The sequence below is a fragment of the Globicephala melas genome, chromosome 14 (assembly GCF_963455315.2).
Source record: "Globicephala melas chromosome 14, mGloMel1.2, whole genome shotgun sequence".
Classification (NCBI taxonomy): Eukaryota; Metazoa; Chordata; class Mammalia; order Artiodactyla; family Delphinidae; genus Globicephala; species Globicephala melas.
The window spans coordinates 14,696,496-14,720,089 of NC_083327.1; the positions used below are offsets into that span (position 1 = coordinate 14,696,496).

The 23,594-nt window shown below is 43.1% G+C and overlaps 1 protein-coding gene across 9 annotated transcripts in view; it reads left to right on the forward strand.

Annotated features, from left to right (window-relative positions):
* The first annotated feature begins 2,439 nt into the window (after positions 1 to 2,439).
* BCKDHB (branched chain keto acid dehydrogenase E1 subunit beta) overlaps positions 2,440 to 23,594 on the forward strand; it is a 729,304-nt gene continuing 708,149 nt past the window's right edge. For 7 of the 9 annotated variants that reach the window (XR_009558664.2, XR_009558665.1, XM_060283289.1 and 4 more), the window contains exons 1-3: positions 2,440 to 2,673; positions 14,196 to 14,273; positions 15,771 to 15,839. Coding sequence is in view for 7 of the 9 variants with exons in the window: in XM_060283289.1 (XP_060139272.1) it covers positions 2,478 to 2,673; positions 14,196 to 14,273; positions 15,771 to 15,839 (343 nt within the window). In the remaining 2 variants the exon portion in view is untranslated. Of the gene's footprint in view, positions 2,674 to 5,471; positions 6,480 to 14,195; positions 14,274 to 15,770; positions 15,840 to 23,594 lie in introns of those variants that run through there. The other 2 variants (XM_030859364.2, XM_060283295.1) reach the window with 2 other exon arrangements.

Sequence of the window (23,594 nt, forward strand, 5' to 3'; positions counted from 1 at the left end):
TGGGTCCCACTTTAATAACATAGACATTTCCATGGTTACTGGGTAGATAGTGTGGTGGAGGGTAGGAGAAATTCCACCCCCCACCCCCCAAAAAGTGACTTGCTGGCAGACACATCTGTTAGGTGTTCTCTTTGTTGTTCCTGACTGAATACAGCTGGAAATGCAAACTTCTTAGACCAGCATATGAAGACCTCCAAAATCTCCCTCTAATCTTTTTTCCCTACTTCTGTCAATTCCTGTATCTTTCCCTATACCCTGAGTCTGATAGTACCAAGTTGTTTTCTCTTCCTGGAAGGCACTATGTTTTTTTTGCCTGTTCACATTTTTTTCTTGGTTTGGAATGCCTTCTCCTCCCTAGTTTGCCTGGTAACTTCTACTCATCTTTTGGGTGCAGCTCAGTGTTACTTCTGGAAGCATTCTTGACTTAACAAAAGCAGAGTTTATTGCTCTTTATATGTTTCATTTTATTTACATTGTCCTAGGGCCCCATCACATTGGATTATACTTGTCATGTAATCTGTCTCCTTTCTTTGCCACCTGGGACATTCTTAAAGGCAAGACTATATCTTGAACATATTTGTCTCAATGGCAGCTTGTTTCCAGCTGGTATACATAGCAGAGGTTCAATAAATTCTCACCAGTCCTTTTATTATTTTTCTTTTTTTCCCCCAGGCCTAAATCATCTCAGCACCCCAGCTCCCCAGACTATCAGCAAACTGAGAAAATGCAGATTGATTGGTTTTTATCCTTGCTTTTTACCCTCTTTTTTTAAAAAATTAATTAATTTAATTAATTTATTTGTGGCTGTGTTGGGTCTTCGTTGCTGTGCACGGGCTTTCTCTAGTTGTGGCGAGCGGGGGCTACTCTTTGTTGAGGTGCACAGGCTTCTCATTGCAGTGGCTTCTCTTGTTGCGGAGCACAGGCTCTAGGTGCACAGGCTTCAGTAGCTGTGGCACGTGGGTTCAGTAGTTGTGGCTCCCGGGCTCTAGAGGTCAGGTTCAGTAGTTGTGGTGCACGGGCTTGGTTGCTCCGCAGCATGTGGGATCTTCCTGGACCAGGGCTTGAACCTGTGCCCCTGCATTGGCAGGCGGATTCTTAACCACTGCGCCACCAAGGAAGCCCTTTATCCTCTTTTTTAAAAATTAAATTTTGACTATGTAAATGTAATTTAATTTTGTTACCCCCTCCTTCATTAAAATTAAATAAAAAATCCTTCACTCACGTAAAAATAAAAGACAATACAGCACGCATGCACACGCACGTGTACACATGCACACACATACACCATGAAACAGAAGAGGTGAACAAAACAAAAGACAAGATTAAAAATCCCCGAAATATTAAATTTTGGGGCTTACATGGGAGTAGGAATAATGGCGACAGAATTCTGATTCTCCTTTGGGCAGTTTTAAATTCCTGTCTCTTAATCCCAATCAGAAAACAGGCAGCTGGTGCATCTCTTTGTCTCTCCTTTCACCCCATTTCTTCTCTCTTGTCCTTTGCCTCCTTGCAAAACCAAGTATGGATTGGGAGGCCAGGAATAGCAGAAGGGAGACAATCTTTCCCCCTCTTCCTTCTTCATATTGCTTTGGGCCTGTATTTTCCCACCTTCATCTGATGGAAACACTTTCACTCTTGTTTCTGTCGTATTTTGCTATAATTTGTAAATTCATGGACAGAGTAGGTATCCTTTTAAACATCTGAATTTTTAAAAGGAAAATTTACAAAGTTGATTATTTTAAACGTAAATTAATGAATTCTCAAATTCTCCAGGTTTCTAAGCTAATCAGCTATTTTCACTATACCTGGGCAAAACTGCATCCGAATTCGTATTAAGTGGATTTGCAGGATGAAATCTAAATTTACCTCTTTCACTCTCATTTAAGTCCAGAAAAACAAAATGAATAAAAATCTATACAAAATTATTAAATACTCAGGGAGGGTTTGACTAAAGAGCGCAGGTTTAGAGCAGCGATTCCCGCAGTGTTCTGAAACTCAAAGCCAGTAACCAATGCCAATCGGTAACCCTTTCCATCCCTTACTTACAGGATAATAAAGGTAAAGAGCAGGAGAGGATAAAAAAGGGTTACATTTCAAAAGAAAATATAAATCTTAAAATGGAAAAGCCATCGGAACCTCACAACGCAGATTACGTTGGAAAAGAACAAACCCAGGTAGAGCGTGGAACTTTGCAGAACCTCATTCTGCTCCCGGACCCTGGCAGCTGACACTGGGAGGACTCCGCCTCCAGGAACAATCTCATTGGAGCTCACCTGCCCCTTTTCCGCATGCGCACAACGGGCAAACACTGCTGGCTCTTCTCGTCGCCTTTCCCACCCCCGAATTCCGAGCTCCGATTGGTTCGCTTCACGGGGCCGCCCCTTCGGTCCACCCAGTGTGGAAGCCGCCTCGGCGCTCCGCCCTCCCTGCCGGCAGCGGGCCGCGGCGCAGCCTGCAAACCCCGGCGGCGTGTGGGGATGGCGGCGACGGCGGTGACGGTTGGCAGGCTACTGCGGCTCCGCGCGGCCGGGGCCGAGGGACACTGGCGCCGGCTGCGTGGCGCGGGGCTGCCGCGGGGCTTCCTGCAGCCCGCCTCGGCCGACGGGGATGCGGCCCAGAGGCGGCAGGTGGCTCACTTCACTTTCCAGCCTGACCCGGAGCCACTGGAGTACGGTGAGCTAGCGGCTGCCCTGTCCGCTCCCGCGCAACCCAGACTCCCAGGCCCGCGGGAGGTCATAACGGGTGTCGCCCTGCCTGTTCTGGGCGGGGTCCGTCGGGCTGACCTCCTTGCATCCCGGCATAATCCCTGCCCTGCCCTCCGGAGCCTTGTTCTACCTTAGGGTCTGACTGTGATTTCCTCCTTGCTACATTTTTGTGACTACTCAACCCTCGAGAGGCAGCCCCTCGGCACCCTCGAGATGGGTGACAAGGCACACCAGGTGTGCAAGGGCCTGGGGGTGGAGGGGTGGTGCCAGGGACAGCCTCCCTTTCTCCGTTCTCTATCCTTGCTTTCCCAAGTGCCCCCCGACCCCCAGAGTTGCCCCAGCTTGCCCATTGCTGGGCCACAAAGTACAGGCATCGGTATGTTAAAAAAATAAATAAATAAAGCGCCCCTCCCTTTTTTTTTTTGCTTTAGTAGGTAAGAGAAAACGGAGGGACTAAAGTAACTGAATTGATTTCCCCAAGGTCACAGAAAACATCCAGCTTCCTATCTGAGCCTAGTACTAAGCTTGTGCTGGGCTAGGCTGCCACTTAGCCAAGGAGGGGTAAGCGATGTAGGTGACGATGTAGGTGATGGGCAGAGGAAGCCTTCAAGTGCTTCCAACGGCAGCAGACACGTAGCACCTCTCACGCCTCACGGTATGACAGTTGCATAACATTTACGGTTTCTTCTGCGAGTTTTCTGTAATCTCCAACAGATCCAGTGTCTATCATCAGAACATTGGAAACAATGAGAAAACAGCTACCTTTTCCTTGGCTAATAACTTCTCACATGCTAGAGTTGACATTTTGGGAAGTGTGCCAGTATTTGCTTGTGAGTAATAAAAATGAACATTTATTGAGCACTTACCACAGGCAGGCATGGGCTGAGAAGTTTACATTCATCCTCTCATTTGATGCTTAGGACAACCTTAAGAGGTAGGTAATGTTGTTATTCCCAGTTAAGTTAAATGAGGTCTTGAGATGGTTTGTCCTGGATTACACAGATAAGTTAGTGGTAGCATCAGCTTTGGAATCTAATTGTTCAGATTCCAGAGCTTCCATTCTAAACGATGTGCTAAACTGCATGTGGAAACTATTTACTAAGAGGTGTTCCGGTTCTGTGAAATAGTAGACACCATAAAGGCGAATAGCGACTTTTTCTATTCAACAAGATGGACCTTGAATTCTGTCTTCAAAGCAAAGAAACTTTAGCCCGATACTTGAGAAATAGAGCATAGGTCTTCTTAACCTCCTTCCATAATTACGAAATTACTAAAACTTGAGTAAAATGATAATAAAATGTTTGTTCTAATTATAACAATAATAAAAGCATATCACAGATATTTTGGATAATAGAAAAAAGCAAAAAAAGAAAGTAATCTCACCACCCACCACTGTAAATATTGCTAATATTTTGGGGTGTATCCTTTAAGTATTTCCTTTCAGTTTAGTGGAATTAATGTATTCCACTAATAAAATGAGTGGAATAAAAGTTTCCCCTAATTGTAGTTTTAATACAGATACAATTTGCATTATTTAATCAGAAGCATTTTCCCATATTATTATATAGTTTTTGTAACCTTCTTTGGAAGAAGACATGTCCTGGGAATTCCCTGGGCGGTCCAGTGGTTAGGACTCCATGTTTTCACTGCCGAGTGCCCAGGTTCTATCCCTGGTTGGGAGACTAAGATCCCACAAGCCATGTGGCATGGCCAAAAAAAAAAAAAAAAAAGACGTGTTCCGTCGAGCAGAAACACTGTATAATTCAGTGGTTAAAATCTTGGCTCTAAAATCAGATTAGGCTAGGTTCCATCTTCACACTGTTACCTATAACTTTAAACTCATCACTTAGCCTCCATGAACCTCAATTTCTTTATAAGGAGTTAATAATATCTAATTTGGAAGGTTGTTATGAGGACTAAATAAGGATAACGTGCATAATGTACTTAACACAGTCTCTGACTACTAAGAAGCACTCGGTAAGTAAATGGAAACTTTTAATAATTACCTTTATGCTTTTGTTGTTACAGTTTTGCTGTGTTGTAAATAATGCAGATAGAAACATTTCAGGTATCTTTTACTGTATCTGAGATTATTTCTTTAGGATAAAGTCCCAGGGATAAGATTTCTGATTCGAAGATATGAACACTTTAATGGATTTTTAATGCATAGTTCAAATTACCAGTTCATACTTCTATTTGAGGTGTGAGAGTGTGAGTACTGGGTGTCATGCTAAAATCACAGGTGTACTGTGATACTGTGATTTGTAGTAAGAAATACATATTTGGTCTTTGTTCTGTTCCTGGCACAGAACTCTTGAAAATTCGCATGATGAGAGCAATAAAGGTGTCTTTAGTTATGTTACTGTTGACTTTTGGTAAAGCCCCTAAGTCACCTAAGGACGGGGGCTGGTGACCCATGTGCTTAGAGGTTTGGAACTTTCAGTCCCACCCTTCTGACCTACCCTCTGGGGAGGGTAGGGGTCAGTGAATTGCCAATGGCCAATGATTTAATCAATCATGCCTAGGGAAGTCTCCCTAAAACTTCAAAGGACAGGGTTCAGATGGCTTCGGAGAGGGAAATCCCTGGTGGTCCCATGGCTAGGACTCTTGCTTTCACTGCCAAGGGCCTGGGTTTGATCCCTGGTGGGGGAACTAAGATCCCACAAGCCGCGCAGTGTGGCCAAAAACAATAAAAATTAAAAATTAACCCTCCCCCCGCCCCAAACAGACAGCTTCTGAGAGAGTGGCATTCTCAGAGAGCAGGGAAGCGCCTCACCTTCTCCCACACGCCTTGCTCTATGCAGCTCTTCCATCTGGCTGCTCCTGAGTTATATATAGTTTATTATAGTTATGATAAACCAGCGATCTAGTAAGTAAAATGTTTCTGGGTTCTGTGCACTGCTCTAGCAAATTAATCAAGCCCAAGGAGGAGCTGTGGGAACCTCCCATCTTAAGCTGGTCAGTCAGAAGCACAGGTGACAACCTCACTTGGTGTTGGCATCTGAATTGGGGGAGGGGCGGTTTTGTAGGGCTGAGCCCTTAATCTGTAGGAGTTGAGATGAATTTTAGGACACCCAGCTGGTGTTGCAGACTTGCTTGGTGATGTGTTAAAAAGACACATGCACTTTGGAATTGGTGTCAGAATCGTATGTGCTCATGCGTGTGAGTGTGTCTGCAGCGCGCGCTCACACACACACACACACACACACACACACACACTCGGGTATTTTGTGTATTTTAAAAATTGTACACGGGGTTATTTCTTCTCTCAGTGCTAATGCTGTCTGCCATTCTTGAGCAGCTGCTCTGTTCCAGGTGTTGTGGTAGACATCAGTCTGTAATTCTCACAGTAACCTTGTGAGCTGGAGAATATTATGCTCATTTTACAGATGAGAAAATTGAGGCGTAGAGATGTTGGTGGCCTGCCCGAGTCTGATAAGCAGCACAAGAATTTGAACCCAGATGTGTCTAATGCCAAAGTCTCCCACACGTACTGTTGTACATACTAATGAAGATACCTATTCTCTCTCTGCCTTTCTATGTTACTGTCTCTCTGCCTTTCATGCGTGCTACAGATAACTTTTATTCTTTTATTTTGGCTATTTTGACACGTGAAACGGACTCCTTAAATAAAGTGGTGGTCATGGTCAACTCTGAGAAGGTGACATTTAAGCTGCACGGTGAGGATTGATAAAGGAATCACCTCTGCAAGGACCAGAGTGGAAGCTTGTTTTCCAGGAAGAAACAAGGACAACCAAGGGTGAAGGCCCTGAGGTGGGGTGAGATGTGCTGTAGGAGTCGAGAAGGCCACTGTGGTCGGGGATGTCCTGTGTACGGGACAGTAGGCAGCTTTCAAAGATCAACGGCATAATGAAGAATCTTTGTATTATGGGATGACGGCCTTCTTGCCAGTATTAGAATTTTTAGGGTTGGGAACAGTGTAAGCAAAGAGAGGTTAGAAAGCATGGAGTTTATATGAGGAACAGGAAGTAGTGAGTTTATTTGGAGGAGAACGAAAATGGGTGGGAAACAAGTTAGGAAAAGTAAATGGAGGCGTCTAAAGCTAGAATAAAGTTTGGGGAGAAGGAAAGATTGAATATCTCTAACGTGCCTTTCACTGCGCCGGTGCATTACATATAGATTCAAATGTGGTTCTGTGGGCGGTGGAGGGCCATTGAGTGTTTTTAGGCAAGAAAGTGACCTGAGATGTCCTTGTGTTATATTACTGGGCAAGTTTATAGAATGGATTGGTGAAGGGAAGGTAAAGAGGCAGAGAGATGCGTCAGAGAGATATTGTAATTGTCCACATGAGGAGCTTGAACTTGGTGAGTGTCAGTGGAAATGGTGGCATGTTTGGGAGGCTCTGGCACCGTTTTGCATGCAGGGACTCAGTCAGGGGAAGGTGTATCGAAGGTGACTTGACATTTTCAACCTGGGAGGTTGAAAGGATGGTCAAGTGGTGGTCGCACTGATAGAAATGAGGGATGGCAGAGGAGAAGCACGTTTTCAGAGAGGGAGAGGGTGACTTAAATTTTGGATGTGTTGAGATGTCTTAGTCCTTTTGGGCTGCTGTAACAAAAATGCCAATAGGGCTTCCCTGGTGGCGCAGTGGTTAAGAATCTGCCTGCCAATGCAGGGGACACGGGTTTGAGCCCTGGTCTGGGAAGATCCCACATGCTGCGGAGCAACTAAGCCCGTGAGCCACAACTACTGAGCCTGCGCGTCTAGACCCTGTGCTCCACAACAATAGAAGCCACAACAATGAGAAGCCCGCACACCGCGATGAAGAGTAGCCCCCGCTTGCCGCAACTAGAGAAACCCTGTGCACAGAAACGAAGATCCAACACGGCCAAAAATAAATAAATAAATATATTAAAAAAAATGCCAATAGACTGGGTGGCTTATAAACAACAGAAATTTATTTCTTATAGTTCTGGAAGTCCAAGGTCACAGCACTGGCAGATGATTCAGTGTCTGGTGAGGGTCTGCTTCTTGGTTCTTAGCCATCTATCTTCTCACTGTGTCCTCACATAGTGGAAGGGGTGAGAGAGCTTTCTGGGGTCTCTTTTGTAAGTGCACTAATCCTATTCATGAGGGCTCCACCCTCATGACATACTCACCTCCCAAAGGCCCCACATCCAAATACCATCACATTGGGAATTAAGTTTCAACATCTGCATTTGGGGGGACACAAACATTCAGTCTCTAGCATTGGCAGTGTTGACGGAATAGAACACTCTGAGTGAGGTAAGGTGGTGTGAGTTCTGATCTGGCACCAAAACAACTACGTCACAGGTAGAAACCCTTGGGGCCAGAGAATTCTCTCCAGGTCTCTTTTCCTCATCTTCTTTAGAATTGCCCTCAGTGAATGTCCTTCCTCTTTTCTCCTCTTACTCTGTGTTTCCTGTGCTGACTGACTTTATCATTGCTCATCCAAACCTCTCGTGGTACCCCACAGAATGAAGATAACGATGAGAGCGGACACTTTGATCTGTGCTCACCGTGTGCCAGGTGCTATTCTGGGTGCCTTGCGTGTATCGATTCATTTAATCCTCAAGTAACAGTGCTGTGATAGAGAATTTGAGCCGCACTTTACAACGTAGCATTGTGACATTGGCCATGTGTGTTAGTTTTCATAAGCTTTTTTTTCCTCATTTGCACTGCCTCAGAGGGTCGCTGGGGGCACTCAATAAGATAATCCATACAATTACTGGTGCCTGACACCCATTGTGCTAGAAAGGTCTCCCTAATTAGGGGAGAGGGAAGGTAACCGGTGCAGAGTAGATGCTCCCTAAATATTGGGACATTTGATAGTAGTTATCTCACTGAATTCTCACAATAGCCCAATGGAAGTAGGATTTAGGGGATTAGATACATAGAATGGATGAAAGGAGGACATTCAAGGATGCCTCCTTGGTTTCTGGCTTGGGCACCTGGATGCCATCTAGTGCGGTTTTTAAAGTGGAAAGACTGGTTTTGGGAGTGGACATCAAGAGTTCAGTTCTGTGCTGGTTGAGTTAGAAAAGCCCAAGACACCCAAGTGGAGAACTGACAGCTGTTGGATATAAAAGCCAAGAGCACAGAGGAGAGGTCTGGATTGGAGAAACCCATTTGTGAGTAACCAGCAATATAGATGGATTTAAGAATCATAGAGACTGAGTAGATTAGGGCCAGCAAAGGTAAGGGAAGCGCCGCAGGTTGTCATACCGTGGGCGTCATGCGTTGGCAGATGTTAGCATGAGCCCACCTCACCCCGAACTGTTAATTTCTTCCTTTTCGTGGATATGCAGTAACACGGGCACCTTCAAAAGGCATTTGCGTTTGGAGACCCTTCATTTACATTTCAATATAAAATGTTCTGTCCCTGTTACTTGGATTCTCCCCGAAACTTACTTTATGGGGTAGAGGTCGGGACACCCTTTAATAGGGGTTAGGATGGGGTAGAGGTATATACGTGGCTCCTAGCAAAAGATTCCTGGAGAGTAGGGTATCCGGAGGGGTGGAAGAGGTTTTGCTGGGGGAAAACAGGTAGCTTCTTAGGCATCCTCCCATTTTACAGTGTGGTTCATGCCAGATTATGCCATGGAAATCACACATGCGTCGTGCTTCAACAGGCGTGTACTGCCTGTCATGTATGTGTCAGGCAGTGTGCTCAACGCGGGGGTTTCTAAGAGGCACACAACGAGGAGGGGCTGTGATACACAGGTCTCCACCAGGGACCAGGCAGCCCAGAGCAGAACCAGCGCTGGATGTGTTGGTGGAAGCTTCGTTTTCCGAAGTAGACCCTAATCCACGTCTTAGCTGTGTATTTATTTGTATTTGTTTGGGGTCTAAGTGTAGATACACTTACTGTCAGCATGGGCTGCTGTTGACCTGGGTTATTTCTGGATGCTGCTCCTGGGGCACCCGTGTGACCCATTAAATCTCAGGTGCTCTAGCTCTGCTGATGGCCTCTCTCTCCCTTCAGTGCTACCCCATGCTGCATATGGAATGGTTACTCAGAATAACTGAGTACTGCTCATCAGACTGGTACTGCAGTACTGCCTCTCCCCCACTCCCCTTGGCCTGGAATTTGTCTTTGAATTGTGACACTGGTAGATTTTTTCCTATCCCATTCCTTTGTTTTTAAGTGGTTGATGAACAATTTGCTTTGTCTGTTTTTTAATTTTTTTTTTTTTTTTTTTTTTTTGCGGTACGCGGGCCTCTCACTGCCGTGGCCTCTCCGGTTGCGGAGCACAGGCTCCAGACACGCAGGCTCAGCGGCCATGGCTCACGGGCCCAGCCGCTCCGCGGCATGTGGGATCTTCCCGGACCGGGGCATGAACCCGTGTCCCCTGCATCGGCAGGCGGACTCTCAACCACTGCGCCACCAGGGAAGCCCTATTTTTTAATTTTTAAGAAACAGCCTCATAGGTTTATTTGTTCAGCTGTTCACTCAACAAATATTTATTGAGCACCTATTGCATGTCAGATACTGTTGTAAGGGCTGAGCACATAGCTCTGATCAAAGGCAGTTAAGAACCTCTGCCCCCTTACGTTCTATTGTGTCCCTTACATCCCAGCAACATGCCACTTTGTCTTTGCAGCAATGATGATGACCTGGTTTTTAAAATTTTTTATTTAAAATTAAAATTTATTCTTTTCCATTATGGTTTATTACAGGATATTGGATATTGTTCCCTATGTTATACAGTAGGACCTTGTTGTTTATCTATTCTATATATAGTAGTTTGTATCTGCTGTCTACTCCTAATTTATCCCCCCCTCCACTTTGGTAACCATAAGTTTGTTTTCTTTGTGAGTCTATTTCTGTTTTGTAAATAAGTTCATTTATAGCATATTTTAGATTCCACATATAACTGACAACATGTGATATTTGTCTTTCTCTTTCTGACTGAGTTCACTTAGTATGATAATCTCTAGGTTGATCCATGTTGCTGAAAATGGCATTATTTCATTCTTTTTTATGGCTGAGTACTATTCCATTGTATATATGTACCACATCTTCTTTATCTATTCCTCTGTTGATGGGCATTCAGGTTGCTTCCATGTCTTGGCTGTTGTAAATAGTGCTGCTATGAACATTGGGGTGCCTGTATCTTTTCAGATTAGAGTTTTCTCTGGATGTATGCCCAGGAGTGGGATTGTAGGATCACATGGTAGTTCTATTTTTAGTTTTTTTAAGGAACCACCATACTGTTCTCCATAGTGGCTGCACCAATTTACATTCCCACCAACAGTGTAGGAGGGTTTCCTTTTCTCCACACCCTCTCTAGCACTTATTATTTGTAGACTTTTTAATGATGGCCATTCTGACCGGTGTGAGGTGATACCGCATTGTAGTTTTGATTTGCATTTCTCTAATAATTAGCGAAGTTGAGATCTTTTCATGTGCCTACTGGCCAGATGGTGACCCGGTTTTTCACAGTGTTCTACTTAGGACAGTTTTGAGTAAGCAGCTCAGTTCCAACCATAAAACCCCATTTTACCAATGGGTACCCTTTAGCTTGCATCCTTGGCTTGGGAAATTGCACGCTGTGTATATTTATGTTCATTTTGTTACAACTTTTTATCCTGGAAAAGAAGAGTCGTCAGTCTGGCTTTGAAATTTTGCAGCCAGTTATTGATACTGGTAATTGTGTGATTTGGCAACTGGGTTTAATAATTTTGCAGTGGTGTTCATAGGCCTTTTTCCTTTTTCCTTTTTAAGGTCTTACCAGTGGCACAGCTTTGGTTAGACATGCTCCAGGTGTGCTTATCTTATCATGAGGGAACTTTAGGCATACTTTATCAATAGTTTTTGGTGTAACCCCCAGGAAAATAAGTAATTCTAAGGAAAATAAATATTTAAATGATGTTACCTCTGAATAACTTGTGATTTCTTTCAGACCCATCCATAAATCACACTGCAGATTAAAAAAGAATCACAAGTAGATGTTGTTCTACTAAAAATTGTCACTTAAAGCTTTTAAAAGCATCTAGTAGAATAGCAGTTAATCCAAAACCCCAAAATTCTGACTTTGTTTGAAAAAAAAAAGTATTCAGGAGGGAAAGATTATGTGTTCACGTGGAAATATAACCTTTAGATACCCTTACTTGTAAATTATTTTCATACAAGATGAACAAATTCTTTGTGGTTATCAAGCAATACTTTTCAGATTCACTCTGTTTGATTTTTATTATTAAAGTCTTTGCTTCCTCCTTACTGGAAACTTGCCAAGCAGCAGTGAAATGAGATGTCTTAGAGGCGTTCAGTATTAATTCAAACGGTCAGCAGACTTGAAATAAGTACCAGTTTAGATGTTTCGGCAGTTTCATCCTCCCTAGAGTCTTAGCTATGAAAATCCTCATTAGATTTTCCTAGATAAAAATCTTACTTTAGGAAATGTATGAAAGAGGTGAAGGAGTGGGAATGTCACGGTGGTTGGGAAAATAGTTTACCCTAAACGATTATCATCTGATGCTGGGCACCAGTCAACCCTTCTAAGAGTTTTTATAGAATGGAGAAGGATTTAAGGAAAGTATCTATTAAATGGCTTAGCCTTTAAGAAAAATACATTATGAAGTAATTATGGACATGGGGCGTGATGGTGATATGACAGTGATTTCTTGAATAAATTCCTATTCTCTACACCAGAAATAAGAGTAGAACCAGGCTTTATTCTGGGCTCAGAGGGCATCAGGGCAGATCTGACTGGGTATCGCCGAGACCTGTAGCCTGGGTATTAAACAGTGTGGAAGGGATCAGAGACAGGTGGGAGCCCAGAGCTGGACAGAGAATCAGAAGGCGGGGAAGATGGAAGGTTGCAGGTGTCCTAGGTCAGAGCCTGCTGTGGAGCCAGGGCACTCCAGGGATGGGCCTCCAGGAAAAGGATGACTGATCAGTCAGTGTCTCTGGGCTGCAGGGTTGAAGGCAACAGCAGTCATGGTTGTGACCCACCCTGGGAATCAGACCTTGGCTTTTGGGATGCACAGGCCACTGGGGTTCACAGAGGTTAGATGGGCCAGTAGTCAGGGTAGGCAGCAGGTGTTGGAGGGATTTGATATCAGCATGGCTATGGGTTAAGGTGCATGGATCAGGCAGTAACATGAAGACGGGTCCTGTGTATCAGAGAAGGTTCAGGCAGAAGCCTTTTCTGCTCTGAGTAGTGCTTTTGTGGATGATCTGACCCTACAGTTCTGGGACGATTGTGGGCACTGGGCAGCACCGAGGCTTAAAGCAAAGCCCTAAAATCATGGTATTTCTGAATTCCAACGTTTGGAACTTTATCACATAAAGCTTTATACCGCTCAGAATAATGCCAAGGTCCAGATGAAGGCCACATTCACAGACCAGAGTCTGACAATTAATGCTAATATTTATTCAACACTCACTGTCTCACGTACTGTTCTAAGTGCTTTACATGTATTGTTCCATTTAATCCTCTCAGCAACCCATTTAGGGAGACAGAGATTGGCTCACAGAGATTCTGCTTGAGCAATAAGAAATAGGAAGGGCCAAGCTGGTGTGCTTAGGCATGGGGTTATAGAGTTCTCCATACCCCAGCAGCTCTGGGCACTGCAGCTTTTTTAGCCTTCCTCACTGTTCTGTGGCCCATGACCATTTGTTCTTATTGGCACATTTAACACATGACATTGGTCACGTGTATTTGTTATGGCTTATGTTCCTAAGATTCATCCAGGGCGTCTTCCCAGACCGCTACCACTCTGGCTGCTTCCCTTTTCTGACTTTCCATAGCTTTTATTTATTGTCTACACACATTCGTTCAACTTTGTCATGTTCCTTCCTCCTTTTTTTATACTCGTTTTAAAATTGTTTAATATGTTTAAATTTTGCCTCTTCAACAAGTGTCTTAAAGTTTGTATTGCTTTTGTATCCTCTACAGAGCCTGCATCATTGTAAATAATTCAGTAAATTTGCGCAATATATTCTATACCTTTCTTTCTACCTTGACTTTATTTTTTTTTAATTTTGTTAAATTAAATTAAGTTAAATTTAATTTTTTTGGCTGCACTGGGTCTCGCTGCGTGTGGGCTTTCTCTAGTTACAGCGAGTGGGGTCTACTCTTCGTTGCAGTGCATGGGCTTCTCATTGCGGCGGCTTCTCTTGTTGGGCAGCATGGGCTCTAGGTGCGTGGGCTTCAGTAATTGCAGCATGCGGGCTCAGTAGTTGCGGCACATGAGTCCCAGAGCGCGTGGGCTTCAGTAGTTGTGGCACATGGTCTCAGTAGTTGTGGCTTGAGGGCTCTTAGAGTGCAGGCTCAGTAGTTGTGGCACACGGGCTTAGTTGCTCCACGGCAGGTGGGATCTTCCTGGACCAGGGCTTGAACCTGTGTCCCCTGCATTGGCAGGCGGATTCTTAACCACTGTGCCACTAGGGAAGTCCCATCTACCTTGACTTTAATTAAATTTTAATCAACAGTTAAACTGGTTATTTTTTACATATGTTACAATGCATGAATTTTCTTTTTTTTTTTTTAATTTTCACAGGGCAAACTCAGAAAATGAATCTCTTCCAGGCAGTAACAAGTGCCTTAGATAACTCACTGGCCAAAGACCCTACTGCAGGTAAACTTCCTTTGTGCTTGACTGTGGTAGTTGTGTTAATTCAGAATTGAAGATTTGCTAGAAATATTTGTCTGGAGCTCAATGGGTAACATTATATCTACTTGAAATTTTTAAAAGACCTGAACAAATGCTTAAGGCTAAATAATCAAATTATGATATTTAAACACATTTTTTAATCCTCTTATTATGAATTAGTTCGCACGTATATCTGGCATCATTAAGTTAACTTTCTCCCACAGTATGTGTGGTCCTTATATTACATTAATACCTTCTGGGTTTTTTGAATAAGTACTGCTGTTTCTCTAGCATGTAGAAAAAAATGGAAAATACCACTTCGTTCAGCTATCTATTTATAAAATGAAGGTTTGATTCTGTGCTTTCCTTTGGGATACGTTGTCATTCAACTTGTAAGATTTTTTGGGAAATAACTGTAATATTTATAATTAACTTTATAAGTAACTTTATCTTATTCAATTAAATTATTGATCTAAAGCCAGTTGTCCCACTGTGTATTTTCTACATTTGACTGACTTGACTTCCTATGTATATTTAGTGTACCTTGGGTTTCCACTTGGGAATCTCTGGTTTTAAGGTCAAGTGAAAAACAGGTTCATTTTTAGGAGGAAGTGAGAGCTGGACTAGTGGATGGTTAGACCTTCCTTTGTTTTGACCGAGAATGACTGATGTAGCCCCGTAGAGAAGGGTGAGTTATTTTCCTGAGGTCCACGAAGCCGATGAGGTGCCTTAATGGGACTGGAATTCAGCTTTGTGAACACCCGTTGTTTGGTTCTCTTTGCCTTACTACGAGGTGCCCCTCAGTTTTCACCTATACTCTTCTTTGCCTCGTTCCTTACATCCGTCATACTTGCCTCCTTTCTCTTTCACGCGATCTGCCACTTTCCTATTTGTGACTGTTCTCTCAGCTTGAAATGCTGTTCCTTTAGCTCTTCGATTGCTGACTCTCATTGTATGTCGTGTATTTAAAACAACAACAACAACAACAACAAAAACAAAAACGCTGCTCAGGGACTCAGGAGCCTGGCGTGTGAGTCACAGGTCTGCCTCTTGCTTTCTGACTTGTTAAGTTACTTTACTACTTTTCTGGCCTCGTTTCCTTCATGGGTAAAACAAGATGAGATTCCAGATCTGTGTTTCTTTCTCAACTGGGGATTTTAATCCCCCCTCCTCCCCTCACAGTTAATAATGTCTGGAGACAGACTTGAGGCTGTTACAGCTCTGTGTGGGGTCACTGTCATCCACTGGATAGAGACCCGGGGTGCTGCTCTGTGTCTGCAATGCACAGGACAGGCCACTATGACAAAAGAATTAACCAGTCCAAAGTGTCCCTGATGTCGAAATTGGGAAACCTTGATTTAGATCTGTGGTCCATTCCTGTTTTCTAATTGAAAATGTAAACATTTAAATTACTTAGTTCTCATTGTTAGTATCATTTAGGGATTATTAAATACAATGTGTTTTTTAAACATTGTTTTTCAGTAATATTTGGTGAAGATGTTGCCTTTGGTGGAGTCTTTAGATGTACTGTTGGCTTGCGAGACAAGTATGGTAAGTTAGTATCTTTATATATGAACAGTATTCCTGTAGAACTTTTACTTAAAGATCTTGAAAATACAAAGTTTGCCTGTTGAAATGTTTGCCGTATCCTTATTGTACAGATGGGTTCCTTTCGTTTCCACGGCCACCCACAGACTCCTTTGGCTTAGATTTCTCCAAGCGTGTTCTAACTGTAGCTTCCCTCTGATCTAGTTCATATTATACATATTATAGATTCCAAAATAGTCTTCATTAAATACACTGTTTGTCATGTCCTTCATGCTCTGGGAATCTTTGACCTCTTATTGCCGTCTACCTTAGCCGCTTTCTTTTGTTTTTTTAAAATTAACTAATTAATTAAATTTAGTTGGCTGCATCAGGTCTTAGTTGTGGCACATGGGATCTTTCATTGCAGCACGCGGGGTTCTCCCTAGTTGTGGCGTGGGCTCAGTAGTTGCGGCCCATGGACTTAGTTGCCCCGTGGCATGTGGAATCTTAGTTACCCGATTGGGGATCAAACCCACGTCCCCTGCATTGGAAAGCAGATTCTTAACCACTGGACCACCAGGAAAGCCCCAACCCCAAGAACATGGATTACTCTTTTTTGCTGTTTTTTGTTTTGGCCACGCTGTGGGGCGTGGAGGACCTTAGTTCCTCGACCAGGGATTGAACCCACGCCCTCTGCAGTGGGAGCACAGAGTCTTAACCACTGGACCGCCAGGGAAGTCCCCTACCTTAGCCCATTTCAGTCCCATTGCGTCTAGTTCAAGGTTCTGCCCTATTGGTCTCTGTTAATAGATTTCATCTTCTATTATCTGCAATAGGATTCTCCAGAGAAATCGAACCATTAGGATATATCTATGTGTGTATAGATATGTGTGTATATGTATTATATATCTGTATCTATCTATATTTATACTTATATCTATATTTATACCTAGACTTATATCTATATTGAGAGAGAGAAAGTGAGAGAGAAAGTGAGAAAGAGAGATTTATATTTTAAGGAACTGGCTTACACCATTGTGGGGCTTGCAAATCTGAAATCTGCAGGGCAAGCCAGCAGGCTGGAAAACGAGACAGGCTTCAGAACAAATGTTTTCTTGTTTGGGAAACCTTAGTCTTTTCTTCTAAGGCCTTCAAGTGATTGGATGAAGCCCATGCACATTAAGAAGGATGATCTGCTTTACTTAAAGTCTACTGATGTAAATGTTAATCACATCTAAAAATACCATCACAGCAATATCTTAGACTGGGATCTGACAGCCAGGCACCATCACCTTGCCAAGTGGACACCTGGCATTAACCATCACATTATCCTTCCACATGTTTCATCCCCACCAATCTGTGCCTTTTGCCTGGCATTGATCCATTTCCGCCTATTGCTTTCACTCATTTCATTTGCCTCAGACTTAAAACCATCATAGAATGCATATTCCTCTGTAAGGAATGTGTTTCAACCTCTTTCTGTTACGGGTGACTTTGAGGTGCTTTGACCTTTCTTCTTTTTCCTCACCTTTATCTAATGTGGAAATCAAAGCAGTTAAGTTTGGGGTGGAGCTGACATCTGCCTACAGTCTGACCTTTGCCGCTGTCCTGTAAATCTCCTGTGTGCAGTAAGGAGTGAGGGGCCTTAAGATTTTTTTTTTTTCTAACTGTTGTTCCTTCTTGTTGCACTCTTCTCTGAGGTTATACTTGCATCCAGGAAACCACAGTTGAATCCGGGAAATCAAGTGTCCCATCCCACTTAGCAGGAACTCTCAGGTTGTTCTTTTCCCTTCCTTTACAGCAGTTTCATTTTTCTGGGTCCTGTCCCTCTGCTTTCTCCTAGCTGTCTATTTTAACAGCTCTTTAGAGTTTGAGATACTTGGACCAGTCTCAGCTATCTCAAACTGTCTCAGTTCTCTCCAGCTAATTCTGACTCCTAGAGATTTTAGATCGTAAAAAAGAAATTAAAAACCTTGGGCTTCCCTGGTGGCACAGTGGTTGAGAGTCTGCCTGCCGATGCAGGGGACGCGGGTTCGTTCCCTGGTCCGGGAGGATCCCACATGCCGCGAAGCGGCTGGGCCCGTGAGCCATGGCCGCTGAGCCTGTGCGTCCGGAGCCTGTGCTCCGCAACGGGAGACGCCACAACAGTAAGAGTCCCGCGCACCGCAAGAAAAAAACAAAACAAAACAAAAAAAACCTTCATACATTCGATTTCAAAATGCATATGCATCGTAGAAAATTTGGAAGATGTAGAAAAGCGTAAAGAAGAAAATAAAAATTGCCCAAACTACCAGAGATAACCTAGAGAAAACCACTGTATGTATCTTGGTATTGTTGACACTTCTAGACATATTTGAATATATTTATATATATTAACTAATATTTAAAACATAGAACTATGCTTTTTTTTTTTTTTCCTTAGGATTTTCATCTCTGTTTACATTGCCCATCTGTTCTTGCATGCTGTCTACTTTATCCATTAGAGACCTTAGCATATTAATCATTTAAATTCTCAGTCTGATAATTCCAGCATCCCTGCCATGTCTGGTAATAATGCTTGCTCTATCTCTTCAAATGTGTCTTTTGCCTTTTGATGTGCCTTGTAATTATTTTCTTGATAGCCAGACGTGATGCACTGGGTAACTGCTGTAAATAGGCCTTCAGGGATGTGGTGGTGAGGTGTGGGGAGAGGGCAAGTGTTCTCTAATCCTAGGATGAGGTTTGTCTTTAGTGAGCCTGTGCCCCTGGACTGTGAACTTCACAAACATTTCTCAGTTTTTTCTCCCTGCCTCAGGTAGGACGGGGTTGCTAGAGTGAGCTGGAGTTGGGTATTTCCCTTCCCCCAGGTCAGTTAGGTTCTGATGATACCCAGTAGGTTGGGCTCTGGTTAACTAGTTTTATATGACTATTACTTAAGGAGGGAAGTGCTCTGGCATATTTCAGAATGGTTGCTTGTTCACTTCCCTTGCTGGAAGCACGAGGGGGTTTTCTCCAACATTTACTGTGGAAACCTGATTGAGCTCCTGGAGGTAAGCCTCACAAAATTGTGGGGAGCCCCTGCAACTTGGTCCCTGGAGGTTTTAACTCTCAGGCTTGTCCACACAGAACCTCCAGCAATTCATCAGTTACAGCCCAGGTTTCCTGCCCCAGCTCTGGAAAGTTGAGATTCCCTGCATTCACCCATCTGTCTCTCCAGTCTTGGGGGCAGTGGTTTGCCCTATGTCCTCACCTCTCTAAGGATCCAAGAAGAGTTGTCGATTTTAGTCTGTTGAGCTTTTTACTTGTTAGGATGGAGTGGCGACTGCCAAGCTCCTTACATGTGGGACTGGAAACCAAAAGTTAGATTACACTTTTTAAAAAATAATTAATTAATTGTGTCTGCGTTGGGTCTTCATTGCTGCGCACAGGCTTTCTCTACTTGCAGCGAGCGGGGGCTACTCTTCGTTGCGCGGGCTTCTCATTGCGGTGGCTTCTCTTGTTGTGGAACATGGGCTCTAGGTGCACGGGCCTGCTCAGTAGTTGTGGCTAGCCGGCTCTAGAGCACAAGCTCAGTAGTTGTGGCACACGGGCTTAGTTGCTGCACAGCATGTGGGATCTTCCCGGAGCAGGGCTTGAACCCGTGTCCCCTGCATTGGCAGGCGCAGTCTTAACCACTGAGCCACCAGGGAAGTCCCAGATTACACTTTTGTAACTAGTCTTATCTGTATCTACGCTGAGCAGTTTCTAGCCCTCACTGTTTTGCCCTGCCTGAGCCAGCGTGGTGGCATGCCACGTGCTTTACAAAGCTGGCAGGTCTTCTGTTGGCTTCTGCCCAGGTTCTCATCCAGGACATTTCATTCCTGTCACCTGTGCTCACACACTAGCGACTTCCGAGTTTCTATCTCTGGTCTAGACCTCTGCCCTGAGCTTCATCTCTGTGGATTCAGTCCCCCACCCCTCCACAATCTTCTCCTCGGTGTTCGAGTCCTTTTAGACTCAGTGTTTCCAAACTTTTCAAACTCAGCTGAATTTATTATATCCTCCAGCAAATCCATGCCTCCTACTACATTTCCTATCTTGGTGAGTATACCACCATTCACTTCTCTCTTTCTCATTCTCCATGTCCAGTCAGGTCCTACAATTTTATCTTCAGAGTTTGTCTTTTTTTCTTTTTCAATTTAGAATGTTACTTTTACATTTTAAAAAGAAATGAATTTATTTATTTATTATTTGGCTGTGTTGGGTCTTCATTGCTATGTGCGGGCTTTCTCTAGTTGCGGTGAGCAGGGGCTACTCTTTGTTGCGGTGCGTGGGCTTCTCATTGTGGTCGTTTCTCATTGTTGCAGAGCACAGGCCCTAGAGTGCAGGCTCAGTAGTTGTGGTGCACGGGCTTAGTTGCTCTGAGGCATGTGGGGTCTTCCTGGACCAGGGCTTGAACCCGTGTCCCCTGCATTGGCAGGTGGATTCTTAACCACTGCACTACCAGCAAAATTCCTAGAATGTTACTTTTAAAAATTTATTTTTTACTTTATTATTTTTTTATTGAAGTATAGTTGACTTACAATGTTGTGTTAGTTTCAGGTGTACAGCAAACTGATTCAGTTACACATATATATATATGTGTAAAAAATATATATATTCTTTTCAGATTCTTTTCCCTTACAAGTTATTACAAAATATTGAGTATAGCTCCCTGTGTAGAGTTTGTCTTTAATATGGCCTCTCCTTTCCGTTCTCACTGCCCTGGAGTTTCGTTTCAGATCCCTAATCATCCCTGCTCGCACAGTTTCACTGCTTTTCTTAGTAATCGCCCTCCCTTCAGTCACTGCCTGTTGCCAGTGTGCTCGTGCTGAAATGCACATTTCTTGGCAGAATATGCAAAAGACTTTGAGATCTGCTCCCTCCCTACATACCTGGCCTCATTCACTTTATTCATTAATATTGAACTATGGGACGTTTTCCCTAAGCCCTTGTGTTTTTCATCTCTCTTCCTTTGCACATGCTATCTGGATCTCTCTTCCCCATCTGATTCCCTGGGAAACTCCTATTTCACCTTCAGTCACTACTTTATCACTGTCCAGATTTTACTTTTACATATTGCAAATTATTGTAATTGTCTTCCCACGAGATCTCTGTACCAGACAACTTCTCAAAGGAAATAGACATTTAAATCATGGGTTCATCCCTAGCTCCTAATATAGCATCATGCAGTACTTATTGAGTGAATGTTGTTGAGTGTATTTACCCCTCACTCTGTCACCAAGACAGTGGCTGCTGCCTCTGAAAGGGGGTTTCCTTATCTCCCTTTAGTGATTTTTAGTTGGTCTGATTTTCTTTAAAAAGAGCTTAAAACAGGGAGAAACTAGCTCTCACTAGAAAAACTCCACTGCTCCTAGAAGGTGCTGGAAGATTTATGTCTGCATGACAAAGGGTTGGGCTAATTAACAGCTAAATTAATTCTTAGCTTTATTGTCAGCAGCTGTTGTGAATTTTTACACTAGCTTTAGGACTATGAATTCAAATTTTGAATAATTCCAGGTTGATCAATACGAACAATGAAATCACCACCACTTTCTCTAAGAGGAAATGAGCTTCCGTTTTCAGGAGTGAAGAACAAAGGAAATGGTGAAGAGAAATCTATCCAAACAGAACTTTTTGTATATTTAAGAAATAGCACATCTTTTAAAAATAATGCTCTGCTCTTTTGAGTATAGGCTGAGAATTTTAAGCTATACACAAGCATGCTTGGCTTGGTAGTCTCTCTCTCTCTCTTTTTTTTTTTTGTGGTACGCGGGCCTCTCACCGTTGTGGCCTCTCCCGTTGCGGAGCACAGGCTCCGGATGCGCAGCCCCAGCGGCCATGGCTCACGGGCCCAGCCGCTCTGCAGCATGTGGGATCCTCCCGGACCGGGGCACGAACCTGCGTCCCCTGCATCAGCAGGCGGACTCTCAACCACTGCGCCACCAGGGAAGCCCGGTAGTCTCTTTTTGAAGTTAAAAAAATTTGTATTTACTTAACTTAAAAAATTTTTGAAGTATAGCTGATTTACAATATTGTGTTAGTTTCAGGTGTACAGCAGAATGGTTCCGTTGTACATATTTATATGTACAAATCTATATTTTTTTGATTCTTTTTCATTATAGTTTATTACAAGATATTCAGTATAGTTCCCTGTGCTATACAGTAAATCCTTTTTGTTTAAAGACTTTGTATTGAAAAGAATGAAAAAGATTATGCTGATATAGTTGAATACATTGCATTGAATGACATAGCAAGCAAACCTCTTGTGAGGGATTGATTCACTTTCTGGGGAGAGCTGGATGTTGAGAAGCGCTCAGCCAGTAGGTGGCAGCCTACACTTTGAAATGAGACTGTCTCGGTTGGCCTTGTATCAGTACTCTGGAACTGCAGAGAAGGGTTTTAAATTCCACCAGAAGGGAGAATTTGAAGGATTGCAGGTTACTGACATAATATTGTGACGTTGAATACTACTTAATATTAAAAAGAAGGAACTGACTCATTAGGGACAATGCTATTAAAAAAAAAGTAGGGGAGGTAGACCCCTTTTGTACCCCAGGTAATACAGATGAGTGTGAGTTTAGCGTCACCGAACTGCGTTTCTCCTTCCTTGTCCTTTGACAGAACAAAATAAAGAGAGTGCTCGGAAATTGAAAGTAGAAGAGCGTAACCGCATAAACACATGGCATTTTTAAGGGGAGGGGATCCCTTGGTCAGGAGCAATGGTGGGGACTGGAGGTAGTTCTAGGGAAGCAGGGGATGGGGGAGGGCCATTAACGGCAGTTGATTTTGAGGGTAGGGTGTGATTTTATGTTGAATTCCACACATCCTTTCATTTATGTAAGTCACTGAGACGGAGTCTGCACGTCATGTACAAAATCTGCCCTCATTATTGTCATTCTCTGTATGAGGCAGTGTTTGTGTATGTTTTATTCACATAAGACTTTGGTGTGTCAGGTTCAGGGCACGTTTTTATTTAACACTATCCTGTACTGCAGTGAATGTGGCTGGGCTGTGGTCCCCAAGGCGGTATTTTGTTCCACTTATTGGAGGAAACTCAGGTGAGAAAAGGAACAGCAGAGGCTTTGCTGAATTAATCTACAGGCCTAAACGTCTGCCTTTTCATGGGATTTGATGTTTTTCCATTACTCTCTTCATTCCTGTCCACCACGACTGTGGCCTGTTGTAGCAGCTTGGGAAAACGAATATAACCGCTTACTTGTTTTCTTATGTAAACATCAGAGAAATTGTAAAACCAGATACTTTAAGACACTGAATTCAGGAAGGAAAACTAGGACAAGCATGTGGAGAAGGCGGGTTTTTGTCTGTAATGTGCCAATATTTGGGAGTTGACTTTGGGCCCCAGTATCCTCATCAGTAAAGTGAAAGTACACGTTTAGGTATTCTTTATGCTTTTATCTTTTTAAAAAAGAGGAGCACATTTTCTTTATGCTTTAATTTCCTTTACATTTAGAGGTTTTATGAATATAACAATTGTTATGTCATCTTAGAACCATGGGCTACATTAGGCACTTAATTTTCTCTCTTTTTTTTTTCAATTTTGTTGGAGTATAGGTGATTTACAATGTTGTGTTAGTTTCAGTGTACAGTGATTCAGTTATACATATACATATATTCATTGTTTTTCAGATTCTTTTCCCATATAGGTTATTACAGAATATTGAGTAGAGTTCCCTGTGCTATACAGTAGGTCCTTATTGGCTATCTATTTTAGTATATAGTAGTGTGTTTCTTAATTTTCTCTTAAGAAATCCCTTTTCC